Source organism: Lissotriton vulgaris, chromosome 1_1 (genome assembly GCF_964263255.1).
Source record: "Lissotriton vulgaris chromosome 1_1, aLisVul1.2, whole genome shotgun sequence".
NCBI classification, from domain to species: Eukaryota; Metazoa; Chordata; class Amphibia; order Caudata; family Salamandridae; genus Lissotriton; species Lissotriton vulgaris.
This window is the reverse complement of record NC_141685.1, coordinates 1,423,637,954-1,423,655,965: the sequence shown is the minus strand read 5'-3', so window position 1 is coordinate 1,423,655,965 and position 18,012 is coordinate 1,423,637,954. Positions and strand designations below refer to the sequence as shown.

The 18,012-nt window shown below is 43.8% G+C and overlaps 1 protein-coding gene across 7 annotated transcripts in view; it reads right to left on the bottom strand.

Annotated features, from left to right (window-relative positions):
- The window catches only part of KIF21A (kinesin family member 21A), an 863,983-nt gene that overhangs the window by 473,997 nt on the left and 371,974 nt on the right, over positions 1–18,012 (bottom strand). For all 7 annotated transcript variants that reach the window (XM_086967225.1, XM_086967228.1, XM_086967231.1 and 4 more), the window contains one exon: positions 15,160–15,228. In XM_086967225.1, the coding sequence (XP_086823351.1) occupies positions 15,160–15,228 (69 nt within the window). The remainder of the gene's footprint in view (positions 1–15,159; positions 15,229–18,012) is intronic.

Genomic DNA, 18,012 nt, shown 5'->3' with positions numbered 1-18,012 from the left:
AATCACATGTAACCTCTCAGGGGGAGACCAAACCATATACTAAAAAAGTGAAGTGCGAACTGCGACCAAAGTCAGTACTTGGACCAGGAGACTCAGAGGAGATGGGGCACCAGGAACCACCCGAGGTAAGTACAGAGGAACCCCACAGAGTGGAAACACAGCTGTGTGTTCACTAGAAGTCAAAAGGAAAGATTTAGTTGCAGTTTTGAAGAACGACCCTTCGAGTTGACCCTGAAGAAACCCAGTGGAAGACAGAAGGTTGGAGAGTGACCCCACCCGTGGATAACCCAGGAACCAGGATACCTGCACCAGGGAAGCCGGCTGCATAGGTGCGAAGTGACGCCGGAAACCGCCGTAGACCACAATGGAGGACTTCAGGAAAGCTGCCACCCGAGAAGCTGTGCAAGTGTCCGGTGGAACCCAAGGGTGGATTGATGAAGTGAAGAACCTGCAAGCAGAAGGGACAGAGTTTATGCCACTCAGAGGTGACCAGAAGACACGGAAGAGCAATGCCCACGGACGTTGGATGGTTCAGGAGTGGTGATGGTGACCTTGTTGCTGCAGCTGTGAGGACCAGGCGATGCTAAGAAAGGCCAGGAGCCGTGCACGAGCTGTCCCATGGCAGAAGTCGAGAACTAGGGGATCGGTGTACGATGGGGGCAGAACAAGCCTTGGCAGCTGCAACAGGCATGGAAAGCGAAGAAAGAGCAACGTTGGAACCAGCAAGGTTCAAGGGACTAACCACAAGCAGGAGGGTCAAAGCAGGCCCGAGCAAACAGTGGAGCCCACTGGAGCAGAAGACCATCAAGAGGACCCATAGGACGGAGGCACAGGAGTGGCAAGAGGACTTCGAGCAGCTCACCAAGAAGGAAGGCCCACGGTGCAGAGGATATGGTGAGGATGCTGTACTTGACAGGAAGAGATGATGGAGGCTGGAGGTTCTTGTAGCCTGAAGATCCCTGGAATGCAGAGCCAACAAACCTTGGCAACGGCAAGTCGACGTGGTGCACAGGGGTTTGGTCCCAGCAGTTCAGATGAGGGATACTCGCCTCAAAGTTGCAGGGAGGACAGGTCAGGCCTCGAGGGAGCTGCAGAACCACAATCAGGAGCAGCAGAATGGTCAGCTTTGTTACTGTGCCTGCAGATGTAGGGGGGTGACTCCTTCACTCCAAGGGAGATTACTTTGGGTGTCCTTGATGTCCACAGGTCTGTTGAAGATACTGGAAGAAGCACAGACAATGCAAAAGACTTATAGACCGGCGACACCAGAAGCAGTAAGAGTCTTCCTTGATGCAGTCTCGGTTTCAGGCAAAGTCTAGGCGTCCAGACGGTCAAAGAGTCACGTGGTTTCAGGCTGGAGTCTTGTCCCACGATGAATCTAAAGAGCCACCTACAGGTAAGTCCTTAAGTACCCTAGGGAAAAGGGTTTACTGACTCAGGGGTCCCAGAGGAGGGGATGGACAGAGGGAAGGATACTCGCATGTCCTTTGTCCAGTTTTATGCCAGAACGGGGGCCAGGGGCTCCCTGAACTGGTTCATACTGAAGTATGCTAAGAGGGCACCAAATGAGCACTTCAAAGCAGTTTGGTGGCACTGGCAAGTGCCCCCACCTCAGCTCAATAAACTAAGTCCTGTCTGGGAGGTAGTTACAGCTCCTTGTGACAGAAAACATATTGTTCTACCTTCCCATGCTCGAGCTTAGCTCAGCAGCAGGAGGGCAGAATTGTGTCTGGGGTCAGCAGCAGCACTAGCTTGCTGGCAGACCCTGAAAGGCTGTTACTGTGAGTACTTCTCGGAGGAGCCCCCCGGTGTATGGAATCATACCTCCAATATCGGTAACATGTTTGATACCAGCACAGCCACTACATAGTAAGCCACTGCCTAATGATAGATGGCCATTATATGTTAAAATGGCTGGCCACACTTACAAAGCCTGGAGAATCGACTCAGGGGTTTGAAGGGGTGTGCTGCTCATGCAGAGGCACCCTCACACTTATAACCCAGCACCCTCCCTTCAGGACTGAAAGGCCTGTCATAGGGGTGACTTATAGGATTTAAGTGTAGTGACCTCAGATGTAAGAAAACGTATATCTGCTGTGAGGGGTGCAAGCACCATCTCACATGAGTTGCAATGGCAGGCCTGTAGTCACAGTTTAAATAGTCTCTCATGGGCGGCACAATACATGCTGCAGCCCATGGGGGACTCCTGGTGTACCTATTCCGTAGGTACCTTAGTACCATATACTAGGAATTTACAAGTGTACACCAGTAGCCAATTGTGGATGTCTCAAAGTACTTAGCATGGTCAATTTAGTGAGGAAGAACAGCGACGTTGGTCCTGATTAACAAGAGCCCAGTCAAACTATTCAAAAACACTTGGACATCAGGCAAAAAGTGGGGGTAACCACACTAGAAGGATCCTTCCTTCCTACACATGGAACAATACATAGTATAATACAACGCTGCAGGAGAGCCAAGCGCACTCTATGGAAAGCTATTTATAAGTGTCACAGTAGGGTGATAATATTGTTGAATAAACAGAAGTGCTTACAAAAGATCTGTTTGTAATGCAAAACAAGACCTTAATCTGAAAGTGTTAAAACATTAGAAGCAGCATGCAGGGTCAGAGACTGCCGGTCATTCTAAAAAGTTAAATCAGGATTGAAACAGGATAATTTATTACATGACAAATACTAAAGCGGTTTGTTTTTTTTATGGGAAAACAGAGAGAACCGAGTAACACTCACCTTTGTGCCACAAAAGACCTCTAAATTAATCTATATTAAGTTGTAGGAGGTAGAACAATCACACAGAGGTAACATTCCAAACAAGTGTGCAGACCCAGTTGGGGTACTAGTCGATCTTATAAACATTGCTCAGCCCAGTGACCCCACCCATATGGACCACACGCTTGAATAAACTTTGTACCATGTGAAATGTTTCAGACACTTGGAAAAATAGTAATAGATCATTACCATGTAATTAAAATGCAATATTCCTTCTCAACACCTTCCTCAAACTCTTTGGAGAATACTCAAGGTAAGATTACATGAGTAGGTGTCTGGGTCAGCAGTGCCATCAAGGGCTCAGGAGAGTTCCAGCAAGGCATGGTGACAAAAGAGCAGGGTCTCAATGTACACTTTCTGGTTGGTAAATATGCCAAGATGAACAGAGGGGAGGAAGCTCTACCATGCATTTATGGACCTTAAAAAAGCATTCGATCTGGTTGGAATACCCAGCTATGGTAAAAGATGACTATTATGGGGGGTAGAAGGACCCATCTTAATACTTACAACAACTGTATTCATTATGAGGGTCGGCTGTACGTTTTGGACCATAGGGGGAATGTAGAGCTCCTTTTAAAAATGCTAAAGTGGTCTGCCGAGGAGTGTTCTAGACCCCTTTTTGTTTACTTCATACAGCAATAATCAGTAGGACAAAAGTATCTCAATACAGGCGGATCAACCACCATTGGATAGTATGGACTGCCCCTTTGACTCTATCCTGACAAAGCTGGATTACTACCTAGGTCCATGGCTGTTTGGAATGTACAATGAGCAAATGGATCATCTAGATTTTAAAATATGCCTCTCAAAATCAAAAAATGACCTTCAGCTCGAATGAAAATGAAGTTAAAATATGTCAAGGTGTAAGTTGTGGCACTTCAATGGCTAATTTATTTTTCTTATCTTGGAGTCACCTCTAATGTTAACTCAAATGGGGACCCTTGATATGAACAACATCTACTTATCGGGCTAATTTTGCTAAGACCATTTTAATCTTTACACAATCGAATGGGGAAATCACACGTGGAATCTATGCATAGGCTTTGCAAGACCAAGAGTCTATCAAGTGGCTACTTGTGGTGTGGGAGGATATGATAAATCTAGTTCTCTCCAGGTCAAAGCAAAAAAATATCTTTGCAGGGTACAAATTGGGCCTTGACTACCTGAAGGTTAAAATTCCCTCAATATATAAGAAGAGGGCCTGGGAATGCATCGAAGTCCAGCATACGGACTCCCAACAAGTAGAAGTCTTTGAAAAGAGTATGCAGTTCATTTAGGAAGAAGGTCGGTAGTGAACTGAGGAATCAGATAGGGAGATCTGATTGTTCAGGACTAAGAATTCTCACACACCCAGATGGGTGTCATGTTTCATCGTAGGACAGCTCCACATTGGGCCGGCGATGCAATGCCCAATGGGCCCCTCGAGGGGGCTCTTTGCCGGATATCTTTTAATTTTTTGCCCTATCAGAAGTGTTGAGTGTAGGTGCTCAAAGTGTAGACTGGTGTAGGTGAGTTAAAATAAACTAAGAGGTACCCTGGCAATTTTAATAGGTGGGTCCTTTTGTCCAAGTTAAAACAGTGGGTGGCTGAATGCAGAAATAATGGTCCATTCCAGCTAATAAAGTTGTGCCTAAAAAGGTCAACAAGTTTCTTGCATTATAAAGTTATCATCAATCAAAGGCAATTCATCAGCACCGGAGACCTAATCTACTGAGTGATTGGGTTAAGGGTAGTGTGTCTGTAAAAATACCCAGTCGCAATCTGATCAAGATAAACCTAAGTGTATAATAAACCTTGATCTTAAAACCTCAATTACGGTGTGTATATATTCCCATTGGGTGATAGCAGAGGCCGCACTAATTCTCCGAGGTGGCAGAGTCAGAGGGAAGTCATTGCGAACTGCACACTGGTAATCTTTTAGCCCGCAAAAATAGCATGGCTTCTGCTACCACATGATGAGGCCACATCTGAAACTGACTGGAGCAGGAGAATGTGCAATAGTGGTAATGGTAAACATACACTTCCAGAGTGAATGGAGGTGCTGTCACTCAAAGACCATAAAAACCACATTGTGGGGAAAAGATGCAGCTTTTTATTATAACATGCCCACACAGTATCTACTAAACCGTAATCAGAAAAGTGCTCACACCTTCCATTCACCATACTGTATCAAAGTTGTCTAGTTGCCAAAGTCCTGTGAGCAGAAAGTGGCACAAATATGCAGCACTCCTTTGTTTGCCTTCAACAGGCATCCAGAACTAGAGCAGCAGGTCTTAGTAAGGGATGTTATTTAGATAACTGGCTTGACTAAACTGCATCTCTTATGTCTTGTCCCTCCGTTTCTTCAACAAAAACTCCATTCTTTTCCCTCCGTTTCTTCAACAAAAACTCCATTCTTTTATACTGTATGATCTCAGGCTGGCTCTCAAGAAAGCAGGTGGCAGGACATTGAACAAGCTCAAGTGTTTATATTACACAGCTCCAATTTCATTGTCTGACATGCAGAGGGATTTTTGCAATATAAACGACTGTAAATTATTATATTGTGTATGGTATGCACTAATCTCAGCTGTATATTATAACGATATTGCTAGGTCCTGAAAAGAGCTACATCTATACTACTATTATAAAGTAAGAACTTTGAGGCTTTGAGGCGGGTAAACTCGGGAACCACAGCGCCAATCCACACACCCGATACATCGTTGGAATCCTCAGGGTGGTCAGATGGACATAGGCTATATAAATTTAAACAAAATACGTTATATTTAAAAAATTTACATTTAAAAAAAAGTAGTCCCCTCGAAGTAGCGCCGGCCGCAACCTGCGTGCTGACGTCGTCCAGGAGCGCGAGGAACGCGAGGAGGAGCGGCGGACATGGCGCGGGGGACGAGCACTGACGAGCGGCACACAGGCGGTGAGCAGCAGCAGACGGCCGGAGCGGCGAGGAGCACTGAACTGAGGAGCGGCGGCTGAGGTAAGGCTCCTGGGGACAATGTCGGGGCAGGCGGGGGTCGGGGGAAGCGGGGGACAGGGAGTTACAACAAAAAGGCTCCGGGGGACAATGTCAGGGCAGGCGGGGGTCGGGACAAGCGGGGGACCCTCTGGCATAAGTGTGCTCAAGCTCCCGACACCCGCCGGCTGCTCCATACTCTGTGAACTCCTACTCTTATCCCTGCAACCTCTGCTCATCCTCGCCTCCCTGCAAACAGAGCGTCAGAGCCCCACTTACCCAGAAAGCTCCTCAGTGCCTCAGGCGCTGCTGCTGGCCACCACTCTGGCATAATTGTGTGAGGTAAGCCTCCGGAGGACAATGTCAGGGCAGGTGGTGGTCGGGGTAGCCGGGGGACAGGGCGGACGGGGGCCCGGGCTGATGGCCAATGTCGGGACAGGCGGGGGTCGGGGAAGCCTGATTGCTCCCGGACAAGGTCGGGACGGGCTGCTAGTAACCATATAAAAGCATGAGGTCTCACAAAGAGTGCCTTTATGATGGTATGGTTTCCTCTGTGACTTGCAATCTTCTTTCATTTTCAGTGGAGTTTTTTTATTTCATTAAATAAGCGGGTGTTTCCATCTCTTGCTGAGCACTCAATTTGTCCAAACGCAGGTTTAATTAGGATATTTACTCCTGGATATTTCTTTGGAGTTCAAGTCTGGCAATTGTGTTATTCAAATATGAATGAGAACTGCAAGCTTTAGAATGCAAACAAACCAAACAGAACAGTATTTGCAATTCACAACTGGCCTGGGATAACTACAGAGCTTCATGGGAAGCAAAAACAACATTTTAACCATGTATATCTTTGTTCATGCATTCACATATGGTGAGGGGGAGCAGAAACAGCGCCACTTCACTTACTGGGGCTTCTAAAACAAGCATATTTTTAATTGGGTTTCTTATTCTTTATTATTAGCACAGCATGCCGAAAACCAATCAAAAATGGCTGCCTGTCGCATACACATGCACAGGCGGACATCTTTAAAAGGTTTTGGAATACTTTATGATTATTTAATGTTCCATCACTGACAAAGCCCGGTATCATACACTAATGTACAGTGCTCATGATGGACCTTAAAGCTATCCCTACAAACTATCAGTAGAACCTTACTATATAAAAAAATCATGATTCATGTACAATTTGTAAAAAGTGATATTTAATATTTTGGTGATTTACTTGCCATGTAGGTCGAAATTATGTAATTTTTTTTAACATTAAACCACAGGTTTCAGCAGATGTCAAAATTTTATATTAAGGTCAACTGGTTAGTTTAGACATTCTTGAGACATACCAGGACTATTGTTGGAGGAAAGGAGAAAATAACCAGTCTTGTCAGGGTTTATTTGAGTTTCATTTAAGAAATCTAGGATTCATTATTTGGAAGGCAGGGGGTAACGCATTTGTCTGCACACTAAGCACAGCGGTACATCATCAACATATTGGGGGAATTGTTTCAGCTGACAAAAGGGGCAAACTGTCCAGATGGGAGTCGAGCTCTTCAGAACTGGAGGAAGTGGGGAGTGTCAGTTCTAAAATGGGAAACATCTCTCAAAGTCTATGGAACTATTTAAAAATATTTGCGCCGTGTTTTTGGAGGGTTTAAGTGGAGCCAATCTAGTTGAAAGCAAAGCTCTGATTGGTCAAGCATAAAACCAAGTCTCTTAAATATATTCTTTTACTTCAGAGTATGGAACTTCTTAAAATTGCATGCCGATGATTTATTTATAGAAAAAAATAATCACATCTAGTGAAAACTTTCTTAGCTGCAAAACCAGCAAATTCAAAGGTTGTCTGGCAGGAAGTGCCGAGGTGTCTCAGCCAGAGTGGATGGTGATGCTGGCACGAAGGGAATCTGTTGTACGCTAATTCCCTGAAATATTCAAAACCACACCTGACAAGCCAACTGGTAGCTTTTGGGATGACTTTCAAAGCAAGTAAAAACGAAACATTTATCTCACCATTGAATGTTAGTCGCTGGAGGCAGAAAAGCAATCCTATTACAACGAGAATAAGATTACCCTTCCTACAAATATTCATACAGCTCGTGTAACTGTTTGTGCCATGATCCAATGTTAGGGGTGAACATATGCAAGTGATAACAGGTATCTAACTGCATAAGACAGAAAAAAACAAGTTACTTACCTGTAACTGTAGTTCTCCAGTATTGGAAGCTTTCATAGATTCACATACCTGAATCATTTCCCCGTCATAGAGACGGGAGTCTCCAGTACATAAAAAGCAATGCTTAGCAGTATAGCCAACTGAAAAGAGGCCTAGGCCCATTTCCTTTTTGCAACTAATAACCTTTGTTATTGCAAAAAGGACCAAACTTTTCCCTTAGCCAATCAGAGCTCCTCACCCTCTAGAACCCTCTAGAGAGAACCTTTTGCCCCTCAGATTTTCGGGAACTTGTGCTATAACACCATTTGTGCCTAATCCGAGGGGTGCCTCTCAGGGGAGGAAGGTGGGCGTATGTGAATCTATGAAAGCTTCCAATACTGGAGAACTACAGTTACAGGCAAGTAACTTGTTTTGTTACTCCAGGATTGGAGCTTTCAAAAGATGCACATACCTAAATCAGAATAGCAAGCAGTAAAACATAACACATTTTGTTTTGTCACCTACATCTCTCTAATAGGTAACACATGTACTTCGCTCATAGCAACAGCTGTACATAAATATCCATAAACAGGTTGTTCATAAATTATATACCAGACAGCATACAACAATAAAATGTGCTTATCATACCAACAAAGGAAGGAGGGATGACAAAGAAGGCTCAACGTTACTGGAAAAGGTTCCTCAGTACAGCTTGTCCCACTGCTACATCGCCTCTTGCATGAGCGTCTAGGCAGTAATGTCTGGTAAAGGTATGCTTACTCCTCCAAGTAGCCGCCCTGCAGATGTCCTGAATAGAGATGCCTGAAAACAGAGCAGTAGAGGTTGACACCGCTCTTGAGTGTGCACGAACATGTGCACAAACTGCTTCCCTGCCACCTGATGACAGAATTGAATGGCGTTTGAAATCCATCGTGCAATTCCCCGTTTTGACAACGGGAACCCTTTCCTGGGTGCACTAAAAGCCACAAACAATTGTGTAGATTTTCTGAAAGATCTTGTAATTTGCAAATACAATTTCAGACAGCGCTGAACATCCAGAGTGTGGAGAGTCCTCTCCGCAGCCGTAGATGGTTGAGGAAAGATTCTTTTAAGGATCAGTGGCTCATTCAAGTGGAAATCCGTTTGTCCTTTTGGAATAAATGTCGGATTTGTTCTGAGCACCAACCTGTCCTCTCTGAATTGTAGAAAAGGTTCTTGTGTTGGAAGTGCCTGTAGCTCTCCCACTCTCCTGGCTGATGTTAGAGCTAATAATAGAGCCACCTTCCAGGATAGGAATTTCAGATCAGTTTTGTGAATTGGCTCAAATGATGTTTTCATCAATTGTGATAAAACAATGTTTAGATGCCATAATGGAGGTGGAGGCCTGATAGGTGGATAAACTTCAAACAACCCCTTCATGAATTGTTTTACAATCCTTTCCGACCACAGAGACGGACCCGATGAGCGTCTCCTGTATCTAGAGATTGCCGCTAGATGCACTTTAATAGAGGCGTGGGCCAATCCTGACTTTGCCAATTGTAGTAAATATGGGATAATCTGATGTGCCTATGCCCGCAGAGGATGTAAGTTGTTCTCCTGACACCACAAGTAGAATAGTTTCCATTTCATCTTATATGTATTAGTAGTGCTTTCAGCCCTTGCTTTTGCCAGGATCTCTCTGCATTCTGCCGGAATGTTTAAGAGATGAAACTTTCTGTATTCAGGAGCCAGGCCGCTAATTACAGTGGAGTCGAGTCCGGATGCCGCACCTGTACCTGAGCCATAGTCAACAGTGCTGGTATTGGCTGCAGACGTATTCGTTCTGTTTCTGATAAAAAGAGCAGATCTGTGAACCAGTGCCGCCTGGGCCACCAAGGGGCTATCAGTATTATCCTGCATGGTTCCTTCTTCATCTTTGTGAGCACTCGCTGCAGAAGGGGAATTGGCGGAAAAGCATAGGCAAAGACGCATGACCATGTCATCGAAAACGCATTCCCCCACGATCCCCGATGGTGATGCCAGCTTGCAAAGAATTGGCATTTCTTGTTCTGGGCTGTGGAAAACAGATCCACTGTCTGCATTCCCCATTTGCCAAAGATTTTCATTACTATGACTCGATTGAGTTCCACTCGTGACATGTCGTCTTTCGTCAGCTGAGAGTGCCCGCTGTCGTGTTTTGATCCCCTGGAAGATGTACTACTTTTAGAGTTACTTTGTGACTTATAGCCCATTTCAATATCTTCTGAGCTTCTCTCGACAGGGACAGTGATCTTGTGCCCCCCTGTTTGTTTATATAGTGCATCGCAGTCGTGTTGTGTGTCCGCAATAACACCGATCTTCCTTCTACTCTTAGCAGGAAGGCTAACAATGCCAAACCTATTGTCCTCAATTCCAATAGGTTTATGTGAAGGTGTTTTACCTGTTTCCATCGGCCGCTGACCCGTAAATACTGGAGGACCGCCCCCACATCCTTCCAGAGAGGCATACGTGGTAACCACTAATGGAGCTGGTTCGGTAAGGAAGGGAAGACCCACCAAGATGTTGCTTCTGTGAGTCCACCACGTTACCAACATTGGTTGTGTGACGTTGATTTTGTCCCCGAAGGATCTCTTTGCTTGGCACCACTGTAGATCCAATGCCTCTTGTAATGGACACATTCTTAACCAACAAAGGGGAATGAGTGGTATGCATGAAGACATTGTCCCCAGAAGCGATTTGTACTTTCGGACTGAAAGACACTTTCTTCTCCTGAACTCCTTGGCCAGAGACACGAGTCCCAATTGTCTTTCTATGCATGGGAATGCCTTGTTTTGTGACTTGTCTAGGATTGCACCTAAAAACTTGATCATTCTGGATGGTTGAAGACAAGATTTTTCTACATTCAGAGTCAGACCCAGATCTGCAAACAACTCCAGGCATGCCGAAGTTGAAGCTTGAGCCACCGTCTCTGATGGTGCCTTTTTCAACTGGTCGTCTACGTATGGGAATATTTGGTGTTTTTGTCTTCGGAGATAAACTGCCACCGGCGCTAAACATTTTGTAAAAATTATAGGGGTAGACTTGAGGCCGAACGACAGAACTGGTAATGGTCTTTGGCCACTGTAAATCAAAGGTACTTCCTGTGGGTAGGATGTATGGGGATATGAAAATATGCATCCTGTAAATCCTGTAAATCTAGGGAGTATATCTTGGAGGGTCACCATCCTGAATGACTTTTTTGAGATAGGCCTTTAGAGACCTTAGGTCCAGGATCAGACCCCACTTAAGAGCATTCTTCCAGATCAAGAAGAAACAGGAATAAAATCCTTTTCCTCTTTGGGAGTTCTATTGCTCCCTTTCGGAGCATTGCCCGAATCTCCCGACGCATCTGAGATAGATGTTTGACTTCTTGATACGTAGGTGGTGTGGGAGGAGGCAAGTGTAGAAATTCTAGAGTATGTCCGAATCTTATTATGTGGAGGACCCATTTGTCAAATGTTATTCTCTGCCACTGACGTAAATAGTAAGTTACTCTTCCACCCAGGGGAACATTTGGAGGGGCAGGAGTATAAGAATCCGGAATTCGAAGGTTGTCATTGTCTTTTATTGTTGTCTTTACCTGGACAACCTCCTCGTCCTCTAGGAGCGGATTTAGAGTCCCTCCCAGACTGTCTCTATCCGTGTTGCTGCCGGTAGTGCTGTGATGAGGAAGAATAGGAGGTGTATTTCTCTTGTTGGTATCCACCTCTATAAGATGGTTGCCCTCTTCCTCTGGTGCCTCGAAAGGGCACCTTCCGATACTGCAAAGTACCCAAGGCCTTCGCCGTATCCGTATCCTTTTTAATACTTTGAAGGGTTTCATCTACCAGACGTCCAAACAAATCCTCCCCATCAAATGGCAGATCCAGAATCTTATTTTGGACCTCTGGTCTAAAGGCAGTGGCGTTCAGCTAACTTTGGCGCCGTAAAACCGCTGCTCCTCCTAGGGAGCGAAAGGCTGTGGTAGTGATGTCCATGGCACGGTCGATGACTTCAGCTGAAGTCCTCTCACCTTCCTGCAGAACCTTCCTCGCCTCCTGTTTACTGTCTTCCGGAAGGAGGTCAACATATGGTGCTATATCGCACCACATCTGCCTGTCATATCTGCCCAGAATGGCAAGGGCATTAGATGCTCTGACTAGGAGAGCTGACATCGAGGAGAATCTTTTACCTGCATTGCCCAAACGCCATCCCTCCCTGTCCGGAGGTGCAGAAATAGGCGCTGACGGATTCTTCGATTTTTGTTGCGCTACCTGGGAAATTATAGAGTCAGGTTTAGGATGGCACAGCAAACACGCTGGTGCGCCCGAGGGTGCCTTATACTTTTTGTCCAACTAAGAGAGCACAGGTGTAACCGTCGCTGGGGTTGCCATCACCTGCAAACCTTCCTTCCATACATGGTCGATGATTGGTATGGACCTGATTGATTTCTGATAAGGCTCCTTAAAGTCATAAGGGAAGCATTCTGCCGGAGTTGTCTTCATAGGCAGCTGAAATCTTTGGCAGCTCTCTACATCAAGTTGTGGAATCCACCAATATCCACTGCTGAAGAATCCGCCGGCCCTTCTGTGGGTGATGCTGGAGCTGGGATACGATAGTCATCCCATTCTTTGTGGGGCTCCGTTAGCTCCCCTTCTTCATGGTACTCATCATCCGTGGTAACCGGATCCTAGTGCTGTTGGACCAGAGGTGTTTGTGGAGTAGTGTCCAGTAGCGATTCTCTGCTGTGGAATAGAGTAGCCGGAATAGAACGGGGACGCGAAAGAGGAACTTCCTGAGGGACTACTGACAGAGGAAACCTCTTCTTATAATCTGCCAACATGAACTGCAAGTCCATCATCATTGAGGATGGCATAGTGACCATCTCCTCCCAAGGTGCTTGTTGGTAACGATGTTGTGAGAGGCTGTGATATTCTTCATAACCCTCTTCATCCTCATCCTCCTGACATTTCACGTGGAGTTCTGATGGGCTACTGGAATACCCCTCATCCTCCTCTTCATCGGACTCTTCTTCTTCCAAAAGGTGCAATGGAACTAGAGGAGTAAGCTTGCTCGGGGAAGTCACTGCTGGTGTGATCTTCCTCTGTTTTTCTGGAGTTTAATCGCTGTCGACACTCCCGTCAACGATGTTGTTGTCGTCGATACTGCACCAGAACCATTCCTCGCCGACGACATAGTAATCGTCGTCGACGTTCCCATCGACGACCCCGTCGTCATCACTGTCGACGACGATCCCGTCGTCGACATGGCCGTCGTCGTCGATGTTACTGACATCAACGCTCGCGTTGACGCGGACGTCGTCGACACTATAACAATCAATGGCAGTTTCTGTACCTTTGTGGTCGTCGCCGTAGACGATGGCTTCTTTGTCGACACTCTCGTCGAAAGGTGGAGTCTTTGAAGGCTCAGAAGAGGCTCTCTTGGAAACTTTTTCTTTAGAAGTGTGTCCTCTGCTCTCCTTTTCTTTTAGCTGAGGAGATTTTGAAGGACTACGCCCTGAACACCCATGAGTGGTCTTTTTTAGGGTCTTCTCAGGGCGTTCCCCTGAGGAGAGAGCCTGAGGAAATCTTGTTCTTTTTTTAGATCTCCTAGATGAAGAGGAGGACTCCTGGTCACTATCACTAGAGACCACCTCCTTTCTGGCCTTTATCTTCTCAACCAATATCAAAAGGCATCCCTCACGATCTCTAAGGGTCTTGCTAGAGAAAGTGCGACATACCTTGCAGTCCTTGGCTTGGTGGTCCGGATGAAGACAAAAAATGCAGTCTTCATGTGGGTCATCAGTGTAGAGTATCTTCTTAGAGCAGGTGGCACAGGCTCTAAAAAGACCCTTCTTCTCTTTCCCAGGCGTTCTACAAAATGTAGATGAGAACAGGTCACAAGAATCTCAAATCCACTAGAAAATAGAATGAAATCAAGTTCCTACAAAGTTGGAAATCCAGAGTTTGAGCAGAACTCAAAGGAGACTCCCTAGCACAACGTGCCGGTAGAAAATCTGAGGGGCAAAAGGTTCTCTCAGAAGGGTTCTAGAGGGTGAGGAGCTCTGATTGGCTAAGAGAAACGTTTGGTCCTTTTTTACAAAACAAAGGTTATGGGTTGCAAAAGGGAAATGGGCCTAGGCCTCTTTTTAGTTGGCTATACTGCTAAGCATTGCTTTTTATGTACCTGAGACTCCTGTCTCGACGACAGGGAAATGATTCAGGTATGTGAATCTAAAAAAGCTCCAATACTGGAGTAAATAATGACTTATCACATCACCATGAACGACCCTAAGTGTTTGCAAGCAAAACTCTGTGTGAATGGCATATCAAGGTTCAAATATGGATATCAAAATAAACCAGTTTTAATAAACAACACACTTATGGTACATTTTTCACTAACTGCAAATGGCCATTTCTTAACCGATTACTCAGAAGCACCTGGGTCTTTGGTAGTGTTTAAAGTTATCCTATACCATAGTGCTGCAGCATTAGCTCACTGAGCTCATGTCTTGGTATCCATTTCAATTTTTTATTTAGGCTGCCAATGTTGATGTACAAAAGGTTAAAATGAAAGACAAGAAATGTTGGTGCATAGGGTCGGGCTCGCCTATGCTGGTGGAATGAGGAGGTTACTTATAAACTTGTGAAGAATTTATCAGCACATGGGTAGCAAGGAGAACAGTGCTCATGAAGGGAGTATACCCACATATTAAGGAACACCATAAAGAGAGGGAAAGGTTTTTCACAGAAATTCCTCTCTTGCCCAAGGACATAAGCAGCTATGTCTTAGCAGAAGTTGTGGAAGACGGAGTTCCTACCAGTGCAGTTAAGACTCCCTTTGCCTCTCTCAGATCTGGAATGATATAAGGGAGGCAGAAATGTGTACAGTGTACCAGAAGATCAATCAATGCAATAATTCAGGGCCTGAGCCCAGTTCCCCAGATGTGCTACAAGACACTACAGATACCACCAATCAATTTGAAGTATTCAAGTAAAAAACGAAGTCTTGCTTTTATACATATTCCATAATAAAGTATGCATAACAATTCATCAACACTATTGTAGTTGCAGAGCCACTGCAAAAAATTAGGCTTCAAATCTTATCACACTAAATACAAAAAGTACATCTGTGCAGTGACACACTCTTATTCCTTTTTCAGTGAGATTTACTCTCATCTTTTGATGTGCTGACTTCGATCAATTGCTAAGAGATTTGAAACCATTTTGAAGCAGTATTAGAAAAAGAACATATTTTGTCTAAATTATACACATTCCTACCTCTTCTGTTTTCCGACGCAGTACAGCCTCTTGTTGTCTTTTCTGAGCTTCCAATAGTCTCATTTGATTCTAGTAACAAAAAAAGCAAGTTTTAATAAATAAAAAATGTTTGCAATTTATTCCACTAACACACATTCAGTTACATGTACATGTTACAATTGCTTACTAACATTTCTGTACCTCAAGTAAATATACAACTATCAATTAAATTGCAGATGACAGCTGCATACATTATTGTTTATAAGCGATAAGGAAATGAACGGTCATACAGGCAATATTTAATTTGTGTTTTGAGACTGCAAAAAACATGTACCTTCCTTGGATGAATGAAAATGGAAATATTTCATATGTTAAAATGGTGATGTTATGCTCCATTTACAGCAGCATCTTTCATCCTACTTCGTATATTGTGGGGTATGTTATTTTAGTGCATAAGGACATGCACAGCCATTAAAGAGCCCAGACTATCGTATAGAGTCAGCAGAATGGACACACCGTATATACGAAGATCAGGAATGAGGTGATATACTCAGAATGACATATGCCAGAGATCTAATGGACTGCCACGAGGAACCCCCAACCCTGAGGTGTGATAACTGGTTGATAGTTATACCTTAAGACCCTATCCAAAGAGCATTAATAACATCAGTATACATGTGTGCACACTGTATATAAAAGATACAACAGTGGTTACGCAGTACTGCACAGTTACTGTATTCTGGCATTCCATATAACATACAACTCACTTTAAGAAGTAGCAGAACACTCTGCAGAGAACATTGCAACTGGATTTAAGAAAACAAAATGCAATAAACAATATGTAAATGGACACCAATGGACATTTTCATTTTCACAGGCACTAAGCAGAAAGAAAATGTGTCATACAGTTGTAAGAACAAAAAAAAGGTGCCAAAGGACAGCACTCTGGCGACGAAACATCTCGACACAACATTCATCCAGCATGTCAAGAGAATCCCATTACAGGCTTTGCCACAAAAAAAGATGATGCTACTTTGATATCGGTCTTAGTTCCACAGAAATACAACTGGAAAGTGTCCACCACATTCTTGTATCTTGAATTTTCAAAAAGCACCTCAATGTAATTTCACAAGGCCTGAGTACTCTTGCAAGCCAGTTGTGGTATTTCACCTATAGTCACAAACATATTTTACCGAAAAATATCAAGAGAAAGTTCATTCTAAGCTTTCCCTATAACAGATAGCGAACAACTCATTTTATTCCATGCCAACCAATGAACCTGCACTTACAACCTGTTTTAAGACACAGTACCTATACTTATTTTGCAAGAAATAGCATGTCCTTGGATGTGATTTGAGGTTACAGGTTATGTTTTGTTATGTTATGTTATAACAATTTATATCGCGCGCTACTACCCGTGGGTATGCTCCTATGTCTAATGGGTGCTAAATACTCTAATGATTTTTTTAATTTTCCCAGGGATACCTGCACACCTTAAAAAGAGGGGCACCTCAAATATAAGCATCATGACTACAAGTCACAAAACCGAAAAAATGCTTCTGTATTGCATAAGAAGCAGGATAATAATATTTTGAAAACTAATTTAAAAAAAGATAAAGTGGTCGCCATACATTACAGCCGTCAAGAAAAGTGCAGTATCCACTTGGCCCCAGAAGATTTGCAATGATTCTTTTAGATGAAGTCTTTCTTTCGAAGCTGCACTAGATACAATGTTCACTCAACCTTCTAGCTGATGTAACCGCTATCAAAATATGTCTGCAATGTTAAACTAGAGAAGGCATAGCTATATGTAAGTGGAAACAGAAGGAACAATCAACTATGCCCATAAAAATGTAGGTCCTATTTATTTATTTATTTTAAACTAAAGGGACAGACACATACTTAATCAATGGCACTGCTTTTGGAGTGGAGTAATTATCATTGACAATCAGTACTTCCCAAGGTGATCAAATATCCAGTTTCCTTTATAGAATGTAAAGGCTTACTCTAAATCTATGAAATATTGTACCTTATACCCGATCTTAAGCCTATGATGTGACAAAATCCCAAATAGAAGCTACTCAAGGTGAGATCCGGTCACTCTTTCTAAAAGTTCTCCAGTGACTCAACCTTAATCATAGTCCAGCAAAGGAATACAATGTTCTACTACTACCTCCTTCTAGGATATCACCAAACTATTTTGACCTAGTATGCCTCAGAAATCTGAGATGCTCAAAAGAGAACATAAAGCTGAAGAATACTTAGATTGGGATGGAACCTGTCTGAAAATCAAATACTTCTAATCCAAAATGACACAATCAGACTCTCAGTGTTCCTAAATTTTGAATGGAGAAGGGTGTTAAGCATTAAACTACATCAAATACGCTAGATACCAACAACATGTTTTAAGAGCAAAATTAGAAATATTTTTTATTACTATACCTGTCAAACTGATTCAACTGGAGCGCCAAATCAAGAACATGTAGTCAGATGAACCACAGAGCACTTGTGGGATACTGAATGCATATGGCTGAGAGGATCCGATCCTATAATTCTCTCCTCTGTAAATGTGCTGGGATAGCATTGAAAAAATTGTGTTTAACTTCATAATCCACTGCATGAAAATAATGTTGCGGGGTTTATTTATTTACAGAGGCAGGATTTAACATCTAATCTCAAAAGACAATAGATATGACCAGGCAAGAAACCATGACCACATTAAGGGCTGGAGGAAATAACTTGTTCACTGTGAACCATTTTAATTATCTGGGGATTTCCTTTAGCAGTACACAGTCATGGTACTAGCAGTTAAGAAATTCTTGTTTAAAGCTCAAGAGAGCTGCTGGGGCTTTACTCAACCTGTCACAGGGCATT